Raw genomic sequence first — 14,593 nt, 5'->3', positions numbered from 1 at the left:
AAATTGAATGTGCAGACTGACGGAGAGCACAATTAAATAAATGCATGTGTCACTTACGTTTCTGCTAAAATGTAAGTGTAAAAAAGTCAGTTGTCACTTAGGGGAAACTTAGTTTGTAGGGTAAAATTAGTGATAAAACTTAAAACATCGTGGTTCGTGGTAACTTAGAAAAAATGTGCATCGTTGACTAACTGCTCACCGGAAATGGGCAGGCTGGCTTATTGGGAACCAGGAAGTGACTACGCATGAAGTGGATTCAGCACTGAGTGACTCATCCTCATACAGAAACGATCTTAGTCAACAATGACACGAGGGGACGTCGCTTTGACGGGTTCAGCCGATAATTGTCGAAGTTACCCGGAGCCTCACACGCACAGGCTTCTCCTTCTCCCGGTGCTGTTTCTCTAACGTCCCTTTGTTCGCCACCGGCGCAGCAACGACACGGTTTTCCTCTGACCTGAAGTTGACGCACTCGTCCGCTGCCTCATGGTGTGAGGGTGTCATGTCGGCAGATAGACACTTGGAGTCGGGCAGCGACGGCAGGAGAGCGGCGTAGCATCCCACATCTCCAAGCGGCGGAGGGTTAGCTGCGCTCCGGATTGACTGGCTGACAGCAGACCGGTGTTTTTTCTCAGCAACAGCTGTTGTGCCAGTGTTAGTCGAACTACGACACGTCTCCTAGTAAATGTGTCTTGGTTTCACGGACGGAACCTCCTGGCGTCGAGGCGCGGAGGAGGAAAAACGGTAACTGCGGGTTGCGAAAGACTCCGCTGTGCCTCCCTCCTCAGCCCGCAATGTGTGGATGTGTGCAGGAGACAACAACGGTCGGCAGCATCTCCCCTCGCATTTAACGACGTTTTAGAGGTGAGTAAAGGCATGTTCGTGTTCTTTAAGAGCGGGGGCTGAGGGATCTGTACCGGGGCTGGTGTGGGTCCGATCTCCACAGAGTGGCTCGCATGGCCCAGCTCCGTTTGTTACCTTGGTTTATACATCACCGTTTTATTCCGCTCACATCGCTGCTCAGTTGTTTGGGGGTCAGTGCGTCAACAGAGGCCGGGCAGGATAGACCCTGGTGGGTTACACTCCCGCCCACATCCCCGAGTGAAAGCTCTTATGTAACCCTTTGGGAATTCTTTCTGCCATTCTTCCTGTGTTAGAGACTGGAAGTCCGACTCGAAGAATTGCATGTACCCCACAGAGGAAGTGGCTGAGGACTTGAAAAGAATGGACTAGACTGATTGGGACACTGTTAGGACATGGTTAGACTGACGGAGACATGGATAAGGCAAGGTTAGTCTGCAGGAGACAGGGACACAGACTATCTCCTGGGGTAGAATAGGTTTAGGATGCTGAAGACAGGGTCAGGGATGGGGTTAGACTGATGTGGACATGTTTAAGACAAAGTTAGGTTGCTTAGGACACAGTTAGGACAGGTGTGCCATAAAGTTAGATCACTGAAGACAGGGTTATGACACAGTTATACTGCCAAGGACAAGGTTAGGACAGGTTTAGAACAAGATGAGACTGCCCATGGTTAGGCCCATGAAGACAGGGTTAGGACAAGTTTTGACTGCTGACGAGGACAAGGTTAAACAGATAAGGAGTGTTGTAGGACAAGGTGAGTCTGTTGACTTAGTAAGGACAAGTTTAGTACAGGTTTAGGACATGGTTAGATAGCTGAGGACACAGTTATAGCAGTTTTATGTTGGCCTACTAAGGTTGTTTCTTTGGTCGTAGGGGACAGGTGGCTCTGCTCAGTTTGTAACTTGTGTAATAATCTCTTTGGACACACATGAATCACTTCACCTCTGCATGTTACTGATCTGATCTTTGTCTCTTGCAGAGCTCTCCCACGCTTGCCCTTCTACGTGGGAAAATACCACCACAACAACTCTGACCTCTGCCTGTAACCCACCAGATGATGACATCTCCGGACTCTCCCCCCCTTGTCTCCCCTTCGCCATGTCCCGCTCCCCCTCCGTCTGTTCCCTCCTCCCCTGTGCCCTCCTCCCCAGCCCCGTCCTCTTCCTCCCTTCCTGCGCCACCTTCATTGCCTCCCACAGGTGAGGTGATGGTGTTGGCTCTGGGCAGAAAGAAGCAGAGGGTGCTGATTGCTCTCTCCATCCTCCCCAACCTCTTTCTGGCCTTTCTGCTTGCGTCCGACTCTCTCATCACCCTCGCCCCACCCCATCACTGCCACCTACCAGGGCCGCCACTATCACTGGAGGTCCTGAACGCCTCCTTGCCCTGGGAGAAGGTTGCGGGGCCAGGGGACAGCAAGGGCCCATCCCAGTGTAAGCAGTATGTCAACGGCAGCCAGTCAGCAGTGGTTGACTGTGAGGCAGGCTGGGACTACAACGTCACTGAGGGGCTGAGGAACAACATAGTCACAGAGGTAAAACTCCAGTTCTCTGTTTACAGTCCTGGCATGGTTTACTGTCTCAGCTTTTGTTTGTGTGGACTTAAATTTGTTCCTTTAGTCATCTTGCTGAGCATGCGGTCTCTCTTTTTGCAAAGCCTCGCAAAGTTTAAAGCTCCTCTGAAACTTTAAAGCTTCTCTGATCATTAATTTGCTTTTGGTGAAGTAGCCTTGATTCCCTTTGATTGTAATCCATCATAGCTTCCTTTTTTTTTAAGGTTACACTTAGTTGTGGTTGTAAATGCATGGGATGTTAAGAAATCCCTGATCCCATTTTCTTATGCAGACCTCATGTTTGACTAGTGTCAATGAATGTGTGCAGTGGTTGATCCATTAAAGTCTGGTGCTGTTGTTTCATACACACCACTGCTGAACCTTCATACCAGACAGGATGTCGTGCTTCATATGCAAAGTAAGCATGTACTTCAAAATGCCTCAAATATGCACATCAGCTGGTTTATCTATTGCTGTAATAATAGCGTTGTAAGATGGCAACATTCGTAAAACAAGGTCCTTGCCTTTTAATGCTTATTCTGAGGCTACAAAAAACAAAATATTTTAAATTTAATGGACTTTAAAATCTGAGAGAGTGAAAAAACAGATTGTTCTTGGCTGAGATTATGTAACCAAACAAGGTTCTGGTCAGGTTAGCTACAGTGTCCACTCACACACTCCCCCACTCCCACTGTGTTTTTCTATGCTCTCACATGTGAGGCAGGTTGTAGTATGTGATGTAACAGACTTCATTGCTCTAATGGAAGTGCACTTCATGCCTTTGCACAGTGTCAGGTGTGTGCCGGGTCATGATGGCATGGGGGTAAAGTACATGGACTTGTTCAAAGAGGAGAGATTAACTCGTCATTCTGAGGAGCTACAGCCAAGACTTGTTAGAGCTTATTAAAGGAGTAGTGTGCTGATTTTAATTTCAGTGCTTCCAGATTGGGCTGTGTGTGAAATTGTGGGTCAGGTCTGAACACTGCAAGTTTGAAAAGTGAAGAAAAAAATGAAGCCAATCTTTTCTGCGGGCTCCAGGACACACTAGCACCTTCAAGCACAGCTCACCCACCTGTCATAGGTGTGCAGTTGATGTAGGCATCTACCTTTGACCAAGATGAGCTCTGGTGGTTAGACACTGAATTCATGTTGATCTGTGAAAGATTAAGCTGCTCCTAATTCTAGGATGGGTCAAAATGCAGAGGAATACTTAAATAAAATTAATAAAAAATTAATAAAAAAAACTAATTAAGGGCTAGATACACATCACAATGGAACGTCAGTCTGTCCTTTAAATGTTAGTATAGTTGATTGTTGAGTTTCTCTCTTTTAGACTCGTTCCTTTTTCAAGTTTCCTTTGCTGGATATGACTAATTGTAGCAGAAGAACCCACACTTTCTCTGAATGTCCGATGATTGGTCAAAGTCTCAACAAAGCTATAGTTTTGGCCCAGAAAACCTATTGTTTGATTCATCTCAGGTTCACAGTTGTATCTTGACAGTTTTGTTGTTGCACAATATCATGAAACTGATGATACCATTGCATCCCTAAGGGAAACCTAATCCTCCAGGCTGACAGTGGAGCTCTTGTTTCTCACATGTCCACTGGTCCTGCTCTTCATATTGTCTTTCTTGCATGTGTGTGGACTTTTTTAGGGTGATATTACATAATAAATAGATAAATAAATAATAATTATGTAATTGATAAATACATGCAAACAGATGAAGACTGTGTTGGGTCACCTTGTAGACCGCATGTGTGGCAGTTGGCCATTGTAGAGCAGATCCCAGGTTCCAGAGCTAAGACCACTGGACCTGTGCTGTCACTGTTTTCAGCGGCCACTCACAGTCTTATTCTAAGGCCTGCGGCTTGTGTGTCTGTTTTCATTTCTGTGCTTACTGATGTAGGAACCACACCCAGTCTTCCAGGCTGTGGTATTAGGGCATTTTGCTGGTAATCCACCCACACAACTGCAGCTGAACCTACAGAAATGTGGCCATGGGGAGTTTTTAGCAGCAGCATGTATAAAAAAAGTACATCTGTTCAGAACAACAAGATAGCTGATAGTCTTCTTTATCCCTCAGGCTACATATTATACTGTTTTTTTTTTTTGCTGTTATGATAAATCCTTTCCTTCAGTGCTGACTTGCTTTGTGTTGCTGAGCTGGCAGTCTGATGCTCAGAAAGCAGGAAGGAGGTCTGATCAGCTTCACGTCTGCTTCTGATCAATAAATACTTAATTACTTAACAATACTAAACCTCACTGTGCTGTGGATCTATGAGCTCACACATATAACATACTTTTTACCTTTTCACCCAAATGTTTACTCAGATCTCATGCGTCACTTACAAAACCAGTCTGAGGAGTTTCCAAAACTGGTTTGAGTGCATTTCACCTTCTGTTGTCCAACGCATTCCACCCTCATGAGCTCTGTGAGTTGTTGTGCTGCCCTTTACCCGGGTACTGAGCACTGCTGTGACTCTGTGCCTTAGCAACAGGACGGCTGATAGTACGTTACAGGCTTTTATGTATCTCTGCACCGGCTCCGACTTTACAAGGTGTTTTTTATCACTGGCCCTCTGGCTCTCCCTCCCTACCTCCCTCCCTCCCTCTACATCATTAAAATCATTTTTGCTTCCAGCTCAGCTGTGAGTGCAAATTAGTGGGTTGATTTGATGTGATTAAAACTCCGATGTGAGAGCAGATATCTGGGTTTCTATTTAACAGAAGTGGTGACTTTCCATGTGGCTGCACTGCTTTATAATACATGTGACGAGAATGTCCCTAACGCTGCTATAATTATTGGTACTGCTCCCGCTGCTGTTAGTGTTATGACTATATATAAACAGTAATACACTAGTGTCCTCTGACTGAGATTAAAAATACAAGTGCTTGTGCCTTTATCATGCATGAGTCTAGAGAAAATGCAAGTGTGTCAGGCACTCAAACATAGGCAGTGTAAGCATTAAATCTGAGAAGTTAAAATTGTTTTGCTTAATCTAATTTAAGGGTGTTTTGTTTTCACTTTCAATTTGTAATATGCTTTTGTTATTATTTTGTAGTAGTTTAAAAAAAGTACTTAGTAAATATTGAATTGCTTTTCCTGATTCAACCATGTTTGCCTGATGAGTTACTCGCTCTCCACTCTTGTGTCTGTGCTGTCCAGTGGGATCTGGTGTGTGGCCAGTACTGGCTGGTGCCAGTGGAGGAGGTGTGCTTCATCCTGGGTGTCCTTACTGGCTGTCTGGGTCTGGGCTATGCTGCTGACAGGTAGTACATACACACACGCACACAGGATATTTAGTGTTTCGGAAGCACACATTTAAAATAAAAAAGGTTATCTTCACCTGCTGTGAAAGGCTATGTGTTATCTTTGGATACACAGGTGTAAAACCTTCTCAAAAGTGATGAACCGCTCACATAATTTGCTGTTTTTCTGGACTATGTTGGTGACTCAGCTGGTGACTCAGCAGCATTTTTTTAGATTTAGGTTCGACCAACCAGAAACGGTAACACAGTTACCTCACAATTAATAGTTTGCTGGTTTGCTTTTCTCCAGTTTCCTCTCACATTTTGAGGTTAATCAAACACTCTATATTGCCTGTAGGTGTGAGTTAATAGTTGTTCATCTCTATACGTTGGCCCTCTCAGTGTGAAGGATATAGTGGTGGACAATAGATGGATGGCTACAAATCAGACAAATCCTGTGTCAATTACATGTGAGCAAGAAGTTAAAAAGAACATTTTGTAATCTTTGTGATTCAAAAAAATAACTCCTTTTTTTTTTTAAATGTTCAAAATGTATTTTTGTTTAAATTTTAAGGTGCAAACTAAATTGCTGTAAATGTACTGAAACTCTACACAATATGTGACCAATTAATTTACTACACACTAGCAATAAAGAAGAAAATGTGTGATTTCAGGACTCCATGCTTTTCATTCTGGATTAGACAGACCCCAAATACCCCTGACAAGCTGTCTGTTTGTTCAGTGCTGTCAGACTGAAGCACACACGGGGGGAAATGCAGTTCTGTGGGGACTGTGAGGGAGATGATGCCAGTTTAATCAGCTAACAGCCTTCATTAATTTGCTGACCAACTGAGTTTAGCATCTGTCTGTTAAGGCTGGTGAAATAATGCCTCCTACAGGGACACACAATGAAGAAACAGTTCTCATCTGCAGCAGGGAAATAAAAGTGCTGCACCTGCACGAAGCTGGAAGTTAGATGAACTATGTCACAAGTAGTGATGACATAGTTTGTATTTGTTAAAATAGGGTTTCAATACATAATTAATCTGAACATTTAAAAATAAAGTTGTTATAAACATGAAGCTGACATGTAAAAAAGTGGTTTTGGTGTTAGTTTGAGTGTAAGGTGAACATTATGGAAGTCATATCTGTCAGTAAGTCTTGTATCACTACTGTGTTGCATGTCTCTACAGACTGGGCAGGTCCAAGACTCTGCTGACCTCCTTGACTCTGTCTGTGGTGTTTGGGGTGCTGGTGTGCGTCTCGCCGAATCCCCCCATCTTCATCGTCATGCGTTTCTGTCTGGCAGCTGCAAGTGCAGGAGTCTACCTCATTCTGTACATCACCCGTAAGTATTTTAACAGCACATAACTATTTATTTTATTCAATTCAATTCAATTTATATGTACAGCGCCAAATCACAACATTACATTATCTCAAGGCTCTGTACATAGTAAGGCAAAAGCCTTTACAATATTGTAGAGAGAAGAGAAACCCAATAGTTCACAAAATGAGCAAGCAGCAGTGGAAAGAAAATACTCCACTGGAGGAAATCTGACAGAACCAACTTAAAGATGAGTATGAAATAGTGTGTTGCTCAATACTTGGGTGCAGATTCGTTTTGTATTGCAATTCTTATTTATTGTATCAATATTTTTCTTTGCGTCACAGAAATCATAAGAATCAAACATAACATTTGGTTTTAAGTTAACTGCTACATTTAGCTGCTCCTGCTCTTTAATAAAATAAATACAATCAGGCCAAGTAGATAACAAAAAAAAGCATATTTTTAGCTTCTCCTGCTCAGTGTTCACTGAGCTAGTTCTCTAAGAAAAACAAAATAACATGCTGTGCTAACAAGAGTGTCTTAAAACAGGACATAGCACAATCTCTTCAAATAAACATGCTTCAAGTGAAACTGAACCATGTCTTTTCAAAACCCTGGATTTTAGAGAACACTGATAAACTGAACGTCCTAACTGCTACAACTGGATTTTGCAGCACATGAACCACACCTCATATTCGTAAAATAATCAGGGAATAATCCAGAGCATACAGGGACAGAAGGTTTGTCGCGGTTTGCTTCCGACAGCATCACCTAACATGTCATGTGTTTGTGTGTCAGGTCTGGAGCTGTGTGAACCCTCACTGAGGCTGGTGGTGACCATGCTGGCCGGGCTGATGACTGTGGCCGGAGAGCTGCTGCTGCTCGCTGTGGCTCTGGGCTGTCAGTCCTGGAGGGGCCTGCTGGGAGCTGGGGCCGCACCGCTCACACTGTTTCTCAGCTATGGGTATGAGATTTTTGTGTTTTAATGGTCTAGTATTTTGGAATTAGGGCCATTGTAACTCACTGCTTCAAAACACACATTAAACTCAGTCTGCTTGGTCTTAGGGACACGTAAAATGATTATTCTAAACCAAATGACATTTTTTATACAAATATAGGTGGTATATTCAATTCCTGCAATAAACTGAAATGTTACACACTGGATCTTTAAGTCACAAGTAACATTTTTTAACCCTAACCCTTCATTTTAATGTGAAAGTGCAGAGTAAAACAGGGCGAATGGAGGAACTTACTCGTCGTCAGAGTGTCTTGATGCCAACTGATGTGTTGAAAGCTATTGGATTGTATCGATTCAGGTCCATTCATTGCCCTGAGCCCTTTAGCTCTTGTCAGAACACATAAGAGACTTGTCTCTGTTAAAGACCTCTGTTCCAAAATCGGCTTTCACTGCAGTTTCAAAATCAAATTAATTATAGAAAGATTACTGGCAATAAAGTTTGGCTTTTTAATATGAATGGAAGAAAAGCTGGATTAAGAAATAAAGAATGTGGCTACTTCTTGACCCACATTTGTTCTTTTCCATGTTGGAGTCACAGCACTTAATCTCTAATTGTGTGGGTGCTTAGTAAAGGTTAGCTGAGGTCAAAAAGTGAGTGTGTGTGTTTTTTTCTCCCTGCGCTCCTGCAGCATTCCTGGGGTTTTTCCAGAGTCTCCTCGCTGGCTCCTTCTGTCAGAACGATCTGCAGACATGAACTCTTTCAGTGAGAGAAGAAATTCAAGCAGAGACTTGAGGGACGACGAGAGCTTCACAGGTGTGTGTGTGAGGACATTTGGACCAAGTGAGGACATTTTAGCTGGTCCTCACATCTTTTAAGAGCTTTTTGAAGGTTTTGTTGTTCAGGCCTAGGTGTGTGTCAACCATTGCATGTGGTAGGGGGTTAGGTTGGTTAAGTATATTTATTACATCTTTAGGACCTTCTCTGGCAGAAGCACTGACCATGTCAGGACTAGTAGTCCTCATGAAGATTTAATTAGGCAAAAACAAATTGTGGTTACGTTGACATTATCTAGTTAGGGATAATCTGGTGTGCGTGTACATAGCGACAGGTTTACTTCTTCATCCTGCTTCTTAAAATGAGAGTGACTCATCTGAGTCTGAATACACATTCAGTTTATGCAGTCTGCATTATTTAGATGTTTCTTATTGTTTGAGCACCTATCACACACCACTACCACCAGCACATAATAATGCCCAGTTCTAACTCATTATTTATTCAAAGGTCAGGGTTCCTGTGTAAAGATGGAATTTTAAAGGAGCATACCAACAGATCCAGCAGCTGGGTAATAATCAGAGTTGGATCTTTATTCAGTGATGTCAGGACTGTCCGTGAGCAGATATTACCTAAGCAAAAGCTAAAATTAGGGCTGAAACAATGACTCGATTGTAGTTGTTTTTTTTTTTTTAAAGTATTAAAACAACTTTTTAAATTTTTGAATAAAACAAAAAAATTATTAAAACAGAATTATTTTGATTGGAGAACATCATCATTTCCATGTTTTAAAAACACTAATCAACAGTTTTCAAAATTTTCTGACATTTTATGGACCAAACAATGATTATTCAAAGTACTCAAGTCTTCATATTTTAGTGTTTCATCTCAAACTTAATTATGAATAATAATAATAAAACCGTTTACAACAGCCTACATGTTTTTCTCCATCGTTTGTGACTTTAAAATGTCATATTTGGGCATACGCCAACCCAGCAAACTTAATTGCCGATATCTGCGTGTCTGCGAATGACTCACATTTGCATAGATTACATCAGATTTCGTTACATCACATTAATTCTGCTTAGAAACCTTAAACTTGGTCAGACATAGAAACAGCCAGTATGTTATTCTACACTGTGAGTTACACACATCTGGGATCTGACTGTTATCACCTCCGGTAACAGGAGTCATCTGGGATTTGTGAGGGGAAGTATCACAGTCAAAGCAGCTCAACATCTACTTTAGCGTGTTTTTACACACACACACACACACACACACACACACACACACACACACACAGCAGTAGCACTGACATTGTACATTACACCCCATGATGCTCTGAATCAGGAACATTTGACTTTTTACACTGTGGAATCAGATATTATGACATTTTGAGTTTTATGTGATATAATATGAATTAGTTTCCAGTCTCCAGGGATGTCTGTAAATTTGCTTTTTTGTTGTCTTGTAACAGATGCAAAAGAAGGATAAAAAATAAATGTAATTCAACATTTTATATGATGACAGTTCAGTCGTCAAGTCAGTTGAAATGCCCCTTTTTTCTGCCAACAGCCAATGCGTTACTGCAGTAAAGTCTGTGGTCTCTCGCTGCTGCTTTTAAATGCTGAATAGTAGAGGTCAAATAGTGACCTGGGTATGTGCTGCATGAATCGACTGAGAATGAGTTCATAAATAAAAGATAAATTACCTTGCGTCATTATATTTTGTTCTGTTGGACTGTTATTCAACTGTGTTTCTGTCCTGTTTGTCTCCTGCAGAGCTGGACTCAGAGACGACCACCTCCTCCCGCCCCCACCTGTCCTTCCCCGAGCTCTTCCACAGCAGGAACATCTGGAAGAACTTGTGTGTGCTTGGCTTCACCTCGTAAGTTGCCCCGCATCCTCGGCTCTGCATGCCTGCCTGTGTGAAATCAGTTTTTCAAAAGCTGCTCACTCTGCGTCTCTTCGTCCTTCCTCCCTCAGGTTCATCTCTCATGGCATTAGTCACTGCTACAGCTCGTTCCGAGGTGACGTCAGAGGCACCGCCCCCAGTTTCTACTGGATGTACCTGTTGTCGGTGTGTGCAGGTGGTGGCGCCTGGTTCCTGCTCTGGGCGACCGTGGACAGGTGCGGTCGCCGTGGCATCCTGCTCCTCTCCATGACGATGACAGGGTTGGCCTCTTTGATCCTTCTCGGACTCATGGAGTGTAAGTCAGCAGCAGGATGTCATTTTCCTCCAAGGGCACTTAGAGTTAAATGAGCAGAGCTATTAATAGTCCTTGCCAACAAGGTGGACCGCCATAAATCATCACCTGCCTTTTCCCTCATGCCACTTTGTACTGGGGGAAATCAAACCACACTCACTTGTCCCCTCTGAACCGGGACGAGTTTTAAAGTGAATCAGATGTTGTCCTGTCAGACTATTGCTCCGCATCCGTCACGTTGACCTGGTTCCTCACAGACTATGAGCGAGAGATTTAAATCAAACCTGTCAGCTGAGTTCATGGAAAAACACAAACTAGATTCCTTTGTGTATTTCACAGCTGGGTGTAGAAACAACACTGTCTCCCCCGTGTGGCTGATAATGAGCATGACATTGACAATTATATAGGACACTGCAGTGGCAGCAAAGTCAAGCCTGTGTCTGGCAGTGCTTTCATGTATTATGGGTAAAAGGGCAGAAGCACCGTCCCATGAGGACTTAAGTGCTTAATCACCTCACAGTTTGGACCCTTAATTAACTCCTATCACATATTATCTTCATTAACCAAAACAGAGACTGTGCTGCTTCACCTTTTTTATTGATGTTGTTGTTGTGTATATACATTACATTATTACATTGACCTGTCTTGGGGGTACAGATGTACATTAGCTAATGTTTTTAATCTGGCATATTTAAATGTCCCTACAAACAACAAAATATAAAATGTTGCACTTTCTGCATCAGATGTGAGATTTCTCCTTCTTCTGTTTCTCTCCAGACCTCAGTGAGACGGCCATCACGGTTTTCTCAGTGCTGGGCCTGTTCTCCTCTCAGGCCACTGCCTCCCTCTGCATCCTCTTCACTGCAGAGATCATGCCCACCATCATCAGGTAGGACAGCACACTCTCACGCTCTGCACCAAGTTAAAGTGAAATTGGATTTTTTTTTTTTTTTTGAGAAATGTCTCAAAGACGTAGAAAGTGTTACTGTTTTTTTGTGCTGCTGACCCGCAGCGAACCAGGACATGGAGGGATACAGCAAATCACAGAGAAGAAAATAATCCCTATTTATTGAGATTATAGTTAATAGCACGTCTTACATTATATGTTTTTAAATGAAGGGTTAAAAATGCTTCAGGTTGAGGGAATTTCATATCAAATACTGTAGATATAAGAGACAAGCTTGCTGCCCCCCACTGTTTGAGCCTTTCTGCTAAACTAAGCTAACACCTCTGTGAAACATTACTGTTATTTAATCTGATGAACATGATAATTCCTATAAAAGATGGATTAGATAACATTTTGGCATAACCTTGTCATTGTGATGTTACCACAGATTGCTTAGTGTAATGGTGACAGAAAAATCTGCATTCATCAGTGAGTTCCTTCTAAATCTTGCCCTCACTATGTTTTTCTCTCGCACACGGTGACATTTTGTGGCAAAATGGGAATTTATTTATTCATTAATTTGATATTTATGTCACTTTTTTATTTACTTTTCATAGAGAGATGGTGTCTGACAGTGTGAGATGGTATAACCACATGTGAAATGAGCCAGAAAAAAAAAATTCAACTACGATACTTAGTTATTCTGTATTCAAAACACTGCAGAAAATAACCTTCACTTGGTATCTACACACAGATGTGTTTATTATGACAAAACCAGCTCTAAAGAAAACTACCTGTGTCATCATATGTGTTTTGCATCATTTTTAAAACCACTAAGGACACCAAGGTCTTTGAATCTGAAAACGTAAACTCGGTCTGTCTGTGCAGGGGCAGCGGCGTTGGCGCTGTCCTCGCTCTGGGCTGTGTCGGCCGCCTCAGCTCCCCGCTCATGGACCTGAGGAACCACTATGGCTACTTCCTGCACCACGTGGTCTACTCGTCTCTGGCCCTGTTGGCCGTGCTGTCCATCCTGCTGCTGCCCGAGAGCAAGAGGAAACCGCTGCCGCAGACGCTGGCCGATGGGGAACAGTACAGACGCCCCCCGCTGGGCAGGAGGAGGAGGGACAATGTGCCGCTCCTCGCGACACCCAACCCAGAGACTTAAAAGACAAAGAGACAGAGGGGAAGGACTGTGCTGACTGACATCAGTCAGTGTGGCGTGCAGCCGGAACATTTACATCTGTCAGGTTCCCGCAGAGGAGCAGTGCAGAAAGATGGACGGAGAAAGAGGTTGAGATTTCCTGACATATACTGTAGACCTCTAGTCATTTCAAACACAGGCTGATGATCGAACAGCCAGCGTTTTTCATCTTTCTGTTCAGATGTGGTGTACACACACACTCACTAAGTATCTTTAGTACGATCTCCTCGCGACAGGCGGTGGCTGCTCCTCCACACAGCCTGTGACAGAGAGGTTAGCTGCTTTCGACTCACGGCCCAGATGCGACAAAGTTGAGAGAGTAGTCGCAAATTCTTGCATCTAAAAACTGCATAGACTCTTTTTTTTAGTCATGTTTGTTGTGTACGACGACACTAAATGTGAAAACTCACATGAAGGTTTCCATTCCGAACAGAGAAGGACTCAGTACATACAGTATGCTGTCACTCCTGACAGGATTGTGGGTGACACTTGCCTTGTAAATACTCTAGACTTAGTTTCTTAAACTTGTGTGGCTGTTTGAGTTGTGGAGGCTGTATGCACACTTGCACAGTTTGCGATAAAGCGGAGAGGATTTTCACTGATATTTTTTTTGGAAGAGATGAAGGTTAATTTGACCAGTCTTCAAATTTAAGGAACAGTTTTTAAACTTAAATCCACATTTCTTTTGGATCAGAGACAAAAAAGGGAGAACAAAAGCGTCCTTAAATGAAAATCTTTATCTTCACTCTGCAGTTACTGAATCTGGCCTGGAGCCAGCTATATTTAAAACCTAAGTTAATAAGCATAATCAATAAATTATAAAGAGTTTTTAAAATGTTGGTAATAAGCTATATATTGCTAAATTGGCATGGAATAAAGCTTACGTTTTCCTGACGTCTCTGATCTCCTAACATTGCTATCTGCATGTTTAGAGGAACTTGAAGGGCTTTTTTTTCCTCCTCTTGTTTGGCTCAGTAATTCTCTACATGGCCACTTAGCTGCAAAAGAATAAGACGGGTACAAATGAACGTTAGAAGTTAAACACTGACTTTTGAGTAAGCAGACGCTAGTCCCCTGTTGTTTGAGCTGAATGTGTATCAATGCTGGAAAAAAGGGCCCAATGATGATGACGCTACATGAAGTGAGACTTGGAGCTGAAGAGGGCCCGGAGCTTCCAAATGAACCCCCCTACTCCGCCTCAGCCGCACACCAAAGATGACTGTTACCTTCTTTGTTTTGAGTCTGTTGGCTAATGCCTGTTCTGATCTGGTTAATTCTTGTTTTGCGAGTGTGTGGCAGTAAGAGGACATGAGAGGGGGGTTTGATTTGAGGAGTCACTGAAGGACACCGAAACCTCTGTTAACCTTTCAGTAGTTCTTGATTTTATCTGTATGTTGCACTCGACACCAAACACTTATACTATGACTATTAACCTGGCTCGAGTAATATTATATCTGACAACACTGGTGGTCTGTGATGCTGTTAACTCTGTAGCCTGATTTCATGTCAAATTAAAACTTGTTACATAAACAAACTGATGGACTCATGAATCAGGAAATGCTGAAGATCAGATCAGAGAA

General features: G+C 42.8%; 1 protein-coding gene across 1 annotated transcript; it reads left to right on the top strand.

Annotated features, from left to right (window-relative positions):
* Positions 1-277: 277 nt before the first annotated feature.
* Positions 278-14,547, top strand: slc22a17 (solute carrier family 22 member 17). The gene is made up of 10 exons (XM_044033141.1): positions 278-864; positions 1,844-2,395; positions 5,581-5,684; positions 6,857-7,011; positions 7,789-7,954; positions 8,638-8,762; positions 10,502-10,607; positions 10,706-10,929; positions 11,704-11,815; positions 12,701-14,547. Exons 2-10 carry the CDS (start codon positions 1,919-1,921, stop codon positions 12,975-12,977), a joined length of 1,746 nt encoding a protein of 581 aa, XP_043889076.1. The 5' UTR covers positions 278-864; positions 1,844-1,918; the 3' UTR covers positions 12,978-14,547.
* The last annotated feature ends 46 nt before the right edge of the window (positions 14,548-14,593 follow it).

Source organism: Solea senegalensis, linkage group LG1 (assembly GCF_019176455.1).
Source record: "Solea senegalensis isolate Sse05_10M linkage group LG1, IFAPA_SoseM_1, whole genome shotgun sequence".
Taxonomy (NCBI): Eukaryota; Metazoa; Chordata; class Actinopteri; order Pleuronectiformes; family Soleidae; genus Solea; species Solea senegalensis.
Note: the sequence above shows the minus strand (reverse complement) of the source record. Positions and strands in the feature narration are given on the sequence as shown.